This window comes from Mustela putorius, unplaced genomic scaffold (assembly GCF_011764305.1).
Source record: "Mustela putorius furo isolate JIRA1106 unplaced genomic scaffold, ASM1176430v1.1 tig00003898_pilon_pilon_pilon, whole genome shotgun sequence".
In the NCBI taxonomy this organism is placed as follows: domain Eukaryota; kingdom Metazoa; phylum Chordata; class Mammalia; order Carnivora; family Mustelidae; genus Mustela; species Mustela putorius.
The window spans coordinates 16,976,981-16,991,664 of record NW_025422047.1 but is presented as its reverse complement, the minus strand read 5'-3'; the positions used below and the strand labels follow the sequence as shown (position 1 = coordinate 16,991,664).

At 40.1% G+C, this 14,684-nt stretch overlaps 1 protein-coding gene across 2 annotated transcripts in view; it reads left to right on the top strand.

Moving 5' to 3' along the window:
* LOC101687608 (aromatase) overlaps positions 1 to 14,684 on the top strand; it is a 103,588-nt gene that overhangs the window by 87,125 nt on the left and 1,779 nt on the right. For both annotated transcript variants that reach the window (XM_004755439.3, XM_004755441.3), the window contains exons 5-9: positions 3,787 to 3,963; positions 6,367 to 6,481; positions 10,953 to 11,067; positions 11,479 to 11,641; positions 14,350 to 14,591. In XM_004755439.3, the coding sequence (XP_004755496.1) occupies positions 3,787 to 3,963; positions 6,367 to 6,481; positions 10,953 to 11,067; positions 11,479 to 11,641; positions 14,350 to 14,591 (812 nt within the window). The remainder of the gene's footprint in view (positions 1 to 3,786; positions 3,964 to 6,366; positions 6,482 to 10,952; positions 11,068 to 11,478; positions 11,642 to 14,349; positions 14,592 to 14,684) is intronic.

Genomic DNA, 14,684 nt, shown 5'->3' with positions numbered 1-14,684 from the left:
AGCTACAGCTCTGTACTTAGGATCATTTCAATTAAGAATTTAATGTTTCAGTCACATGTTTGATTTAAATATAGCCAAACAATGTGTTCACTGAATCATTGACTGACGTCCTAGATGTTTTAACAGAAAGCAATTTGTGAATAAAACTAGAGAATTTTAGAACTAGGAAGGACTATATATGTCATCTCATCCAGGTTCTGAATTTTATAGTTGGGGAAACACAGTTCTAGAGAGGTTGTGATTTTTACTCAGGCAACATAGCAAATAATAGATGAGTAGGGACTTGGTCCCAAGGCTCCTTATCTATCCTTTACTGTATTTCACTGGAAAATGAAGCAGCTGGGGAATACACACAGCCAGTCTTTGAAATCAATATCAAGGAAGATAATCATGCCCTGTCAACACTGTCAGTGATAGAATCTGGGGCTAGATGGATCTTAGGCCTGACCATGCAACATTCTTCCCTCCAGCCAGCCTCTGTAGTGAACCTGGATGCCTCCCATGTGGCTACTGGGACTGGGAGAATCTATGCCTGACACAGCTGCGCATTGATTCTCTCTACAGAGTTGCCCATCACCAAGGCTCAGTACAATTCTACTATAGACTCCACTGTATTAGTCTCCTAGTGCTGCTGTACCAAATTGCCACAAACTTAGTGAGTACCCAGAATACAATGATAGTCAAGACATGGTCCTTGCCCTCAGGAAATTTATAAAAGGGGGAGGGGCAGATATCATATCACCAAATATCATCCTAGGTGATATATTATGCTAGAGGTGTGTGCAGAGTGCTACAGGACATAGAAAAAATGGGCCATCTAAAGTATTCTGAAGGGTCATGGGAGGTTTTTTCAGGAGCAGATGCTTGCAATAAGTTTTGAAAGAAGATAAAAGCTATCTACATTAAGAAAGTTTGACAAGGATGCATTCCACAGAAGGAAAGAACAGGATACTCCAAGACAGAGAAGGGTGGAACAGCACCGTGTGTCCATAAGTAGGCCCTTGTGCCTGTCATGGACACATGTAGGCATGAGGCCTAGGGGAGGCACCAAGCTGAGTTCATCTCAAAAGTTACAGTAAGTCATTCAAGATTTTAAGCAGAATGACATGAACATCTCTTTGTGACCTTTTTTGAGATAAACATTGTATATAGAAGATCAGATTTTCTAATAAAAACATTATAAAACTACCCATATTAAATGCCAAAAATAGAGGTCTTTAAAAAAAAAAAGTAGAAGTCTAATTACTTATTAAAAGTTCCCTGCTGTGTCTGACATTTTTAGTAATCAATGAGAGTCCCAAGCATTTTTTTAAAGATTTTATTTATTTGAGAGAATGAGAACATGAGTGAGAAGCAGAGGCAGAGGGAGAAGCTGACTCCCCGCTGAGCAGGGAACCTGAAGTGGGGCTCCATTCCTGGACCCTGAGATCATAACCTGAGTTGAAGCCATATGCTTAACTGACTAAGCCGCCCAGGCATTTCTTGAATCTCCCTTGAGAGTTATGTTTCTCATTAGTTTTCCTGATATAGCAGAAATTTGGAGTTACCCTATGACCCTGCAATTACACTACTGGGTATTTACCCCAAAGATACGGATGTAGTGAAAAAAAGGGCCATATGCTCCCCAATGTTCATAGCAGCCATGGCCACAATAGCCAAACTGTGGAAAGAGCCGAGATGCCCTTCAACAGACGAATGGATAAAGAAGATGTGGTCTATATACACAATGAAGTATTACTCAGCCATCAGAAAGGATGCATACCCAACTTTTACATAAACATGTATGGGACTGGAGGAGATTATACTGAGTGAAATAAGTCAAGCAGAGAAAGTTAATTATCATTTGGTTTCACTTATTTGTGGAATATGAGGCATAGTATGGAGGACATTAGAAGAAGGAAGGGAAAAAAGAAGTGGGGGAAATTGGTGAGGGAGCTGAACCATGAAAGACTATGTACTCTGAGAAACAAACTGAGGGTTTTAGAGGGCAGGAGTACGTGGGGATGGGTGAGCCCAGTGGTGGGTATTAAGAAGGGCACAGGCTGCATAGAGCACTGGGTATAATATGCACACAATGATTTATGGAACACTACATCAAACACTAATGTACTGTATGGTGACTAACATAATGTAATAAAAAAAAAAAGAAAAAAAATTTGGGGGTACATTTTGGTATCTAAAGTAGTAACATTAATGAAGGCTTTGATTCCCTGGGCTTACCAATGGACAGAGAATGAAGAGCAGCCTAGGCAAATGGCCCATCCTGGAGAGATGAAGGTGGAGGGGCAAAAAATAGCCTGTATTTCCTGAAACTGCCGGAAGAGTTCTCCACAGTGAAGGAATTACGTTGATTACTTGCTCTACTTTTTTTTTTTTTTTAACCTGGATAAGATTCAGTACTTTTTCACACATTTTAAAAATTAAAATTATATCCACATCAGGCCACTGCCTATAAGCAATGATATTACATTTTGCTTATATGGTTGAAACATGGCTTCCCGCTCTTGGACAGAGAGGCAAGTCATACATTGGTATAGGAGGAAACCACCTATATTCCAAGCCAACCCTTCTGCACAAAGGGCTGAATCATTAAAGAATCATAAAGGAATCCCACCTGGGAATGTGATAGAAAGTATGAAAATCAGAAAGTATGCTACCAACCCAACCTTCCTTTTTTATAGATAAGTAGAAATGTTAGGACTCTAGAACTGCTCACCAGGCTTCCTTTCTTATTTGCAAAGTCTGCCTTCAGGGGGTTCTATTGTACAACTGATTTTTTTTTTTTTAAGAAAGAATTATGGCTATAAATTTTCCTAGGATTTTTCATTGCATTTCAAGAACTGACTTTAACAGTAAGTCTGAATAATAAAAGACATAAGTAGGAGAGATGACTCTTAAAGAAAACTTAAAAAAAAATAGGAGAAAGGAGGGCTTTAATTAGAGTTAAATTCTCTAGACAGATCATCTACCACCATGACCCACTAGCTACCCAGATGACCTAGAGCAGAGCCAGTTCACTCTGTCTTTACTCATTTATTCACCCATCCTTTTATTCGTTCATTCCTCTATTTGACAAATAGGATTTGAAGGCCACCATGTACTGTGGACTTGAAGGACAGTGCTAATAGGAGGCTGTCACTGCACTTCAAGAATTCCCAGCCAGTTGGGAAGACTGATACACAAACAAAAATTTGCTTAGTTGTCATGACCTTGGCTGAGTAAAACAAATCTAGAAGTAGTCTGAAGAGAAACCAAAAATAAGAGAACACTTTTGGTAATTTCTAAGACTAGCGTTTTGAGCTGCATAAACCACAATTAAACAGGAAGCACTTTAGATCAAATAGTCAAGGGCCAGTTTGAGTAGTTCGATAGCAATACCCTGCCACCTGTTGAAATATAAACATCTCCCTGGCCAAATCTAGACCTTCTTTAGAGAAATACATATACAATAAATATGGAAAATCACTTATGTGTGATTCATGACGATAAGTACTAAATGTTTCATTTGTAGTCTCACAAGTGATTTGCCATAACATGAAGAAGAGTTTAATTTTGAATATTTTAAGATTTTCATTCATTCATTCACTTTTCCCCATAAAGGTGATGCATGTTTGTAAAAAATTAGGAGAATGCAGAAAAGTATTCAAAAAGACATGAAAATTTCTGCTAAGTTATTGAATTAAAAAAATCATGTATGGTGAAACTCCACACAGAAAAGGCCATACTAAGCTGATTTGTGTGTGTCCCTAAGTTCATGTGACTCCCTCTCCGACATGTTTCCCTCAGCTTTGTCCGGCCCGGGCCTTGTGCGCATGGTGACCGTTTGTGTTGGATCCATCCTCACGCATCTGGACAGGCTGGAGGAGGTCAGCAACGAATTGGGGTACATCGATGTGCTGACCCTCATGCGGCGTATCATGCTGGACACCTCCAACATTCTCTTCCTGGGGATCCCCTTGGACGGTACGTGAGAACTGACATGCTCCACTTTATTGACTAAGGGGATGGAGGGGATTACAGACTCAAGGAGAGATAATGTTGCTTTTTTACATCACTCATATTCAAACATCTCCAAGTATTCTTCTGATTATTTCCCCCTAGAGTGTCTGCCTTGCTCCTTTATAAGTTTCTGTGAGTAGGGACCATCTCCTCATTGCTCTGGGAAATATGATTCTACCCACAGTCAAAGCTTGACAAATATGATCAGTTCATTTGGCCATGAATATATCCTACCACCAATCAAATGGATATATTTAACCAATTCCAACCATTCTTGTGGGCATATGCACACACACACACACACACACATACACACGCACAGATATACATACATATATATATATAAATATACATATATAGTCCTCCCTCAAAGCTACTAAGAATGAAAATTTTGACTGTACGATAATAGTGCTAGTGCTGATGCTGTTGGAAATGATAAAAAGATCTACTATTAGTTTAGTATCTACTATAAAAAAGTTGCTTTATATATGGAGTTTATCATGTAGCATTATAACAACTCTTGTAAGAATGTCCCACTCAAAAAGCTACTCCTTTCACTATACTACAGAAACAAATATTAAAACACATACATGCAACTCTATCACCACCAAAAAATAAACACTAATCAGTTGGGTTAATTCCATGCTGCTGTTGTCCAACTTAATGTAATTTCCCCTGAATTCTAGCATGTTTGCTGACTCATGCATTCATTCAAAAAATATTTGCTAATTGCCTGTTTTATGCTAGGCACTGTTCTAGGTTCTGGGGACAGAACAGTGAACAAGACAGATAAAGTCCTTGCCTTCAAGGTGGTCACATCCCAGTGGCAATATAAACAGAGACAAGTAAATATCTCATAATACATTAGGCAAAACTAAGTGCCCTGAAGAATAAACGAAGCAGGGAAAGGGGATAGAAAGTGAAGAAGGAGGTGCATGGGGTGGGGGGAGTGGGTGTGGCTATCCCAGAGAGAGTTGTCAGGAAAGGATTGCACACGGAGGACACCTGGACATCAGCCTCAGTGAAGGGAGATCGGGAGCCACATCCAAGTCTGAGGGAAGAACACTTCCGGCACGAGAATGGGGCCTCATTTTAACAATGGCCCAAAGCAGCTGAGCTGTAACACCTGCTGCCTCACTGGCCACATTTGGAAGAACAGATAAGCTATAAGCCTCCTTTTCTCCTCTCCAGCTCTGCTTACCTCATGTCCCCTGCTCTTTACTTACTCCCCACAAGAGTCATAGAAACCTCGCCTGACTGTCATTTGGATGGGCGCCCCATTCAACTCTGAGTATTTTTAGTCACACCCATTGCTTCATCCCCTTCAGACAGGAACTCTAATCCCGGCTGACCTGTCCTACATGCAGCTCTCCGAAGGTCAGGCAAGTTCGTGTTTTATTAGTCCCTGCTTCTTCTGGTTCCTGGCTGGCCTGGGTTCTTAGGAAGGATGTAAATCTCTCTGTAAACTTAGGCATGCAGGCTGTGATGTTAAGAATCTGCATAACCCATGCAGAGTTCTGTTGATTTCCTTTCTCCGAACCCTATCCTAGTTAAACTCTCAATTTGCCTGAGGGAGCCAGAGTAGCAAGAGGAAAGAACATTGCTCAGAGGTCAGATAGGGCTGGGCTCTAGCCTAAGGGCCGCCTGCCACACTGGCTGTATGGTGTTAGGCAAGCTTCCCAGTTTATTGGTCTGAAAAAGTGATGACACTATATTACTCCCCTAGCAAGATTGTAAGGATTAAATGAGGTCTCTTTTGTAAAACATTTTGCATGGTGACTGGTATTTAGCAGTTGAAAAGAAACGTCTGTTCCCTTCCTTCTTGCACAATTTGAAAAATGCAGGAGTTTTCTTTCCCCAAACATGTAATTTAATTAAAGAATGTTCATTAGGAGTTGACTATGCATGAGGCTCATGATAAAGGATACTAAGATGAATTCTATACTCTGGACCAAGATGTAACCAGGAGAGTGATGTGGCTTTTTGCCCTCCCTGGTGCCAGAATTGAGGTCAATGACACCCGTAATTACTGGTGTCCCTCTTATTTCCCATAGTCAAAAACAACAACAAACAACAACAACAACAACAACAAAAAAAAAAACCAGGAAGGTGTTGGACTCAAAGAGGTGACATGAGATTCTAGCTGTGTCTATAACACAAACTTGAAAACTTGCCAACTCTGGTTAGCTTGGTTGATTTAGATGTCAAGCAGAATAAGCTAATGTTGGTTTGTCTAGTGGCACTCATATGGCTGAAAGCTAAAGCCGAGGCTGGCAAGAGACTATACAGGGGAACTTCTCTTCTCAGGTAACTTTCTTGGGCTCACATTTTTGCTCAACTACTCTGCTCTTTGTTTTGTTTTTCCAGAAAGTGCCATCGTGGTTAAAATCCAGGGTTATTTTGATGCATGGCAAGCTCTCCTTCTCAAACCAGACATCTTCTTTAAGATTTCTTGGCTATACAAAAAGTATGAAAAGTCTGTGTAAGTAACACAAGTTTGGAAAACTTATCAGTGAGATTGGATTGACTTTGGGTTGTGTCTTTGCTATTGTTGGCCTGTTTGGCTAGCTTTCTGCTCTTCAGAACCCACAGGGGAGCTGTGGATTAAGTTGCTGATGAAACACTGTACAGCAATTTGGCTGCACGTAGTGGCCAGACCAGAGTAAGGGAGGCCTGAGGCCCAGGCAGCTTTTTAACAAGGGGGCCAAGTGGGTGGTCTGAGAGCCCCAAGTCTGGAATTAGGACATGGCAGTATAGTTTCAGTTGAAGAGATGGGTTGGCTAAACCTATCATCACTATCTGTAAAAATTCTCTTTTCATATCTGGAAAGTGGAAACACAAAATCATTTTATAGCCCTGTTGCTTCTGAATGAATTTAACATAATTCAACTTCTAGGAATTAACAGTAGTCTCAAAAGAATTTTTTCATAATGAATATAATGGACTTCAACAAAATGTGTGATTTCCTTTTTTTTTTTTTTTTTTGGTCATATATATGAAACTGTCATTAAATGGCTTTGCCTTGATTATAGACAAGTGTAGACAGAAACTGGACAAATGCCCAAGGGCCTTCAGGCTAAAGAATGGGTTTCTAGAGTGTAAGGAGCGAGCCACTAAACACTGCCCCTCTAACCATCAGTGAGGAGATTATGGGGTTTAGAGGCAGACAGACCTGGTTTATATCCTGTCTCTACTGCTTAGTAACAAATTGGCCTTGGGCAGTTATTTAAAGTAAAATATAACCTACCTTCCAGAATAGAGATATAGATCAATGAGAGCCTATATGTGGGCAATTATCACAGAGGATGGCACATAGAAGGCACTAAAGATGATGGTTTTCTCCTTCCCTCTGTTCATATCTTCTCCCAGATGTCCCCGATGATTTTAAATTCTCCATCTCTAAAAGTTCCCAAACTTGTTTGAAGACCCAACTTCATCCTGTTTGTGTAATTTTGAAAATTTAATAATGTTAGTCTCCAGGAAGGAAGCCAACTTGGTGTTGCTTTATATATTTTCCTGTGGTTGGTGAATATTAAGTAGGAGATTTGGACACTTGGGTCTTTATATGTTTCATTTAGTTTTCACCAGAGCTTATTGTAACTTGAATCAATGAGATAAAAGATTCATCACTTCCATATGTTCAAATTTGTCAGTGGTTTGAAGAGTCTCATTTTATGCTTCTTGGTCATTAGTTTGGCTTTGGTTTTGGCCAGCAAGCCCGTTGAAACTTATTGCATGAAACTATATAATGGTTTCTCTTAGGTTTCTATAGAAATTAGCTCCACAACATTCCCTCTGTATATAATATTTGTCAATGGTTGTTAGTACACTAATCTATATATCCTATGTCCTAGAGCAGTAAAGACAGAGAGAAATCTTTTAATCTTCTCTCCCACCCATACCCATTGTAATAAAGCCATTTTTTAAAAATTAAAGTATAACTGACATAAAACATTACTTTCAGGTATACAAACAACATCATGAGTCAGTAATTTTAAATATTGCGAAATGATCACCATTATATCTCACTACTAAACTTTCTTCTCGTGATGAAAGCTTTTAAGATCTATACTCTTAGCAACTTTCAAATCTGTAATACAGTACTGTTAACTATAGTCACTATGCTGTACATCATGTCTCCATGACTTATTTTATAACTAGAAGTTTCTACCTTTTGACTCCCTTCAGCCATTTTGCCCACCCTTATCCCCCTCCACCTCTGGCAGCCACCAATCTGTTCTCTGTATCTCTGAGCTAGGGTTTTGTGTTTTAAGAGTCCACATATAAATGAGATCATATATTAGTTGTCTTTCTCTGTCATGCCAATACTTTTTAGGAATATACTGATGGAAAGGATTCTGGGACAACTACTGCCATCCCTATTTATTCAGTTTTATACTTCTGCCTGTCTTAATTCCCAGTATTGCAGCAGTGTTGTTTTCTACTTTTTATTCTGGCAAGTTTAAGGGTTTTTTTAGCCACAGAACACCTTAAATAAGTGTTCCTGGCCTGGACTGATAACCTAACCAACCTGTTTGGATGCAAAATACGCTCAGAGTTCCAAACCACAGACTCACAGATATATTCTTATAATACGTGTTTGTTAAGTTGGAGATTTCCTGTTTCCTGAACACTGTCGATGAACTCAATTCTCCCAGTGTTTAAGGGCATATAAATTCAGACACATACATTTATGTAAGACCAGCTTCTAACCTGAATAGGGAGAATGCCAATGGACATTCATAGGTCCCAATTCTGGCCCAGGGAGGACGTAGGTGGTCAGAAATGGTTGAAGTTCCATCAAGGAATTCTCCATGAATTTATATAGTCTTAGAGCATTTCAACAACTCCTCAACCTAAATTTAGGGGCCGTGGCTCAGGTAGGAATGCTATGAGCATTCACAGCCCACCAACTGAGTGAATATCTGTCCCTTATAAGTAAGAGTTTCACTATTCGCTGAGTAAATGGACTGGTAGATGAATGAATGAATGAATGAATGAATGAATGAATGTAAATTTATCCCTGGTGTCTTTCTGGAGGTATGTATGTATCTACAGGCATACTTACAGAGATACACAATAGATAGCAGCTTCATTTTGAATGACACAGTTACTACACTAGCCTGAAGAATACCTCTTCAAATGTTCAAATACCTTTCTTAAGGGGCACCTGGGTGGCTCAGTTGGTTAAGTGTCTGCCTTCATCTCAGGTCATGGTCTCAGGGTTCTGGGATCAAGTTCATCTTGGGCTCCATGCTCAGTGAGCAGTCTGCTTCTCCCTCTGCCTGCCGCTCCCCCTGCTTGTGCCTGTGCTCTCTTTCTGACAAATGAATAATAAAATCTTAAAAAAAAAAATTCCTTGAGATGCCCATAAAGAAACTTCAAAAAGTGGGAAGAATCTTAAAGAATGTTCCCTTACTGTTCCTGCTGAGCTGGAGTAAACATAGAGGTTATTTATGTCAGCACCACCCACAAGGTGTACAGGTGACTATATCAGCAAATTTTTGAAAGAAAGATTTATTGTACATGTAAGGTAATGCAGAATAGCATGCCCTGAGATTGGTAAACACTACACTTACAGGTGGACACATACGGTTTAAGACAAAGGCAAGCGTAGCAGAATCTAGATCTTAAGATGGACTTACTGTTCATTGAGCTGAGCCCTTCACTTTAAAAGAGATGTAAGAGATGTAAAGTAGGAGTAAAGAGAGTCAATTATCATATGGTTTCACTTATTTATGGAGCATAACAAATAGTATGGAGGACATGGGGAGTTAGAGAGGAGAAGGGAGTTTGGGGAAATTGGAAGGGGAGGTGAACCATGAGAGACTATGGACTCTGAAAAACAATCTGAGGGTTTTGAAGGGGCGGGAGGTGGGAGGTCGGGGTACCAGGTGGTAGATATTATAGAGGGCACGGATTGCACGGAACACTGGGTGTGGTGCAAAAATAATGAATACTGTTATGCTGAAAATAAAAAATAAATTAAAAAAAAGAAGAAGAAGAAGAAAACTAAAATTAAAAAAAGAGAGAGAGATGTAAAGTAGGTCAATAGAAAGAGAACAATCTGAACTAGAACCTGACTCTCTTTCCAAGGTGCTCTTCCCCTTACCACACCATCAAAACACATATAATATACATACTCTTGTAGCTAGTCAATCAATAAATATCTACTTCATGTTTACTATGTGGCAGAAACTGCAAGGTACAAGAGTAAATATCAAGAATAATATTTGATCCCTTGTGTTCACTTTCTAGAACAGGAAATCTCAAACTCAATTGTTTCCAGAGTTGGGCAAATAGAAATGGGCTGGGTGGTTATGAGTCAACAGGAAGTGAAGGTGCCTGGGGCAAACTGGTGAGTGCATGCCCCCACCAAAGACCTGCACTGGCCTTTGGTCACTTCAACTTAGACACTGTACGGGACCCATCAAAAATCAGAAAACTTGATTGGATTTATCATTCTGGTGCCAGCTTTTAACCCTTAACTAGAGGTTACAGCTTTCATTTTGCTACCAGTACCTAAAATCTTAGCTAAATTTGGTTCCTTCAGATGAAGTGTAATGAAAATGTAATTTAAGGATCTTTGCGAAAAATTAAGTTCAAATTCAGTAATTCATGAATGCTAAAGGCTTCAATTAAAGCAGATAATTTATTTAAACAAATGGCAAATGAATTTATTTTTGGGCGCCTGGGTGGCTCAGCTTGTTGAGCAACTGTCTTCAGCTCAGGTCATGATCCTGGGGTCCTGGGACTGAGTCCCTCATTAGGCTCCCTGCTCAGTGGGAAGTCTGCTTCTCCCTCTGACCCTCCCATGTCTCGTGGTCTCTCTTTCTCAAATAAATTAAAAAATAAATCTTTAAAAAAAATGAATTCGTTTTTCTAGATGTCTTAACTGACTGCAGATAGATTATATTTTCTTTTTTTTTTCTTTCTTTTTTTTTTTTTTTTAGCAAGGATTTGAAAGATGCCATGGAAATTCTGATAGAAGAAAAAAGACATAGAATTTCCACAGCGGAGAAACTGGAAGACTATATGGATTTTGCCACTGAGTTGATTTTTGCTGAGGTATTGACCTGGATTAACCATAATTCCCACACAATATATGTACTCGACTGTGTGCAGGTTGTGTAAAGATCCCCTCTTGTAATTGTTGCATACTTCTGCTTTTAAGTATCTGCTCTAGTACTTCTATAATGATGACTCAAAGAGCCCACTCAGACTGACCTTTAAGATCAAAACTACTGTGTCTGCACAGTATAAAATATGAAAATGGGGGAGCCCAGAGACAGTAAATATAGATAATTGGTTAAATTTTTCTGATTTCACATGAAGACTATTATGAAAAATGTCAGTTACAGAGGTGTAATATTTATGACCTCATTTTACTGATGTTTTTGATCCTAACTGTCCCTTCCCCTCCTTTTTGGAAGCTTTAAGTTTCTTTTCTAACTTTTCTCCCTTCTTCCAATTGTTCAGAAACGTGGTGACCTGACAAGAGAGAATGTGAACCAGTGCATACTGGAAATGTTGGTCGCAGCACCAGACACCATGTCTGTCTCTGTGTTTTTCATGCTATTTCTCATTGCAAAGCACCCTAAGGTTGAAGAGGCAATAGTGAAGGAAATCCAGACTGTTATTGGTAAGAACTGATCAAATAATAATAGAGCTTAGAAAAAAATTCCTTCTGAACCTCGGCTTTTTATGTCCTAAGAATCTGATTTCAAAAAATCTTTATTTTAATTCATCCAGAGAATAATAAAGGTAGTCATTTTGCCACACTTGGTTATGCCAGATAGATCGCAAATCCATTCTTACTGTGTTTTTTTTTTCCATTATAAAAACAGTGCATCCTCATTGCAAAAAAATTAAATAACACAGAGATGTATAAAGCAGAAAGTGACATTCTCTGACCCCTTCCACTCTCTTCACCAGCCTCATCTGTACTCCCCAGGGGGAACTACTGTTAATACTTTGCTGTGTATTCTTCAAGGCCTTCCTTAATATGCACTTAAATGTTCTGCCTACCCTACCAGGGCCAAATGCTTTTGTGGGTCCTTCCAGGGAACTGGCTATCATCTACAGCAGTGTTTCTGAGTTTCAAGCAGTCTGTTTACAAATAAACTTCCAGTCAGCGGCAGAAGGACAAGGGGAGAATGACAGCAAAGGCAAAAGAATGATCAGTTTCCCTCTCCCCCCAAATCCAGTAATGCTGGACCCTTCTTCCCTAGTCCTCTCCCCCCTCAAGCTGAGCAGGTCCCTACTCAGCTCTTCCTGACACCATTTTCTGTTCTGCCTTTGCCTAAGCATCATTCTGCATGCTGCCACTCCCTTCCATACAAACACTGTCATATTTAGAGGAAATTGCTTTCTGGGGAACAAAACCAGAATTCCTTATTTGGAATGTCCTTCATGTGGATAATCTTTTTTTTTTCTTTTCTTTTTTTTTTTTTTTAAGAGGGAGAGCAAATGAGAGAGAGCAAGCACAGGTACCATGAACACGGGTGGGTGGGGTTGGTGGGAAGGGGGAAGGGGAAGAGGAAGTGAGAGAAAGAGCTGCCTCAGGATCCTGGGCTGATTTTGATTCTGCAAGAGTGGTAACCCATTTGAGGATGCTCTGATGCAGGACTTGATCCCACAGCCCTGGGATCATGAGGGGCCGAAATCAAGAGTCAGACGCTTAACCGATTGAGCCACCCAGGCTCCCCAATATAGATGATCTTTTTAGGAACACATTTCTGACATATGAAGAGATATCAGTAATGATAAAGACCTTTCTCTCTTGACCTTATACAATCCCTGTGAAAAGACTTACTTGGTTGCAGAGCAGCACCATCTTTTTAAAGCCATTCGAGTGTTACTTAAAATAGTTGACAGTAAGGGGAAATTTCACAGAAGGGTTAAATATGTGAGAGAAGGTATCTACAGATGTGTTGCTGTGCCTGGGAAGACAGATAGCAGGAAGCCAGAATAACATCCAAGCCCCAAATTCCAGAATGGTTTCTCATGTGCCCCGTCAGATTATGGTTTCTGGGTCAGGCACAGGGGGAAATCAGTGAATAAGCCAGAGCTATTCCTATACCTGTAAGGCTCACAGGCTGGCAGGAGAAAGAGAACTTAACAAGCAAGCCCAGTGGAGTGAAGAGAGAGCCACAGAATGATGGAGTTCAGGCAACAAGGTGAAAATTGTTCTTGAAACCATGAGCATTTAATACAATTTCCTTGAGAGGTGAAAAGTGTTTGCGCCCTGTGATATCCCCCTGACACTTCAACAAACCTTTACAAAGATGGAAAACAGCTGAACCATGTGTCCATGTGTTCATGCTCCCTCCAGATACACATACATACTAATTACTTCCTAGGGAATGCCTCTCATTATCTTCTCTATCGTCTTCACTTCTATCCACCCCACCCCAGATAAATGTACCCCCATGAGACCCTTGAGTGTAAAAAAAAAAAAAAAAAAGTAGTATGCAAAGTGCAGGGCTGTTACAATTCTCTAACCAAATGAGAACTTTTCTGAATGGCATAGTTGTATAGAAGACAAAGCTGACTGAGGCCCCTGGGCTGATTTTGGTTCTGCAAAAGTGGTGACCCATTTAAGAATGCTCTGAGGCTTTGCCAGTTCTGGGAGTAATCCAAGCCTCTCTGACCAGTGTCAGGCCAATCTGAAACAGTAAAAGTATCTGTCAACCCTAGCACATCTAGAGTTTAGCTGAGGCTCCTGTTTTGCTTTGATAGGGAGAGAGGTTCTTGCCGCTCTACTGCAATGGGTCATACTTGATGAGATGGAAGGAGGGACTATCAGTGATGCATTCCAGGCAGATGACTGCACAGGGGACCAGACGAGAAAATTTCACTGAAAGGGATTTAATTCACCATTTCACTTTGACTAGAGAAGGAGTGAATGTCCCCTAGAATTTAGAAGGGGATACCAAACTCGAAGACAGAGGCCAGGCAGATAAAAGTTTGAAGCAGACTGTGTAGGTCTGCATAAAACCACAGGTGGATTCCCCTCTAAAGGGCTCATCGGTCACTCAAGGTCACCTCGTCATTGCCATGCAGGGATGTGGGTCCAGTATCCCCAGGTTTTCTGATTTTTCTAGAAATCCAGACTTTTCCATGAAATCTCCTAGGTTTTATAGTAATTAGCTTCAAGTCTGAATTTTTATAAAACATGCTGTGAACCAAATGACATACTCAACCTAGGTTGCTGGTTTGCATTAGAATCTAGAAAAAAAATATTTTCAGCCAGGAGCTGACTTTTCTGTGGAAACTATGGGAGTTTTAATGCCCATCACATATTGTAACTACCGTTACCTCCTTGTCCTGTTTAACCTGTTCCCACAGGTGAAAGAGATGTAAGGATTGATGATATGCAAAAATTAAAAGTGGTGGAGAACTTTATCTACGAGAGCATGCGGTACCAGCCTGTTGTGAACTTAGTCATGCGCAAAGCCTTACAGGATGATGTCATCGATGGCTACCCAGTGAAAAAGGGGACTAACATTATCCTGAATATTGGAAGAATGCATAGGCTCGAGTTTTTCCCCAAGCCCAATGAATTTACTCTTGAAAACTTTGCAAAGAATGTAAGAGCTCTTCCTTAAACCCAAGCATGCCACTCTTAAAAATGTCAACTGTTAAATCCTCTCTGGTTCTGTGTTTGCACCATGTACATTTCA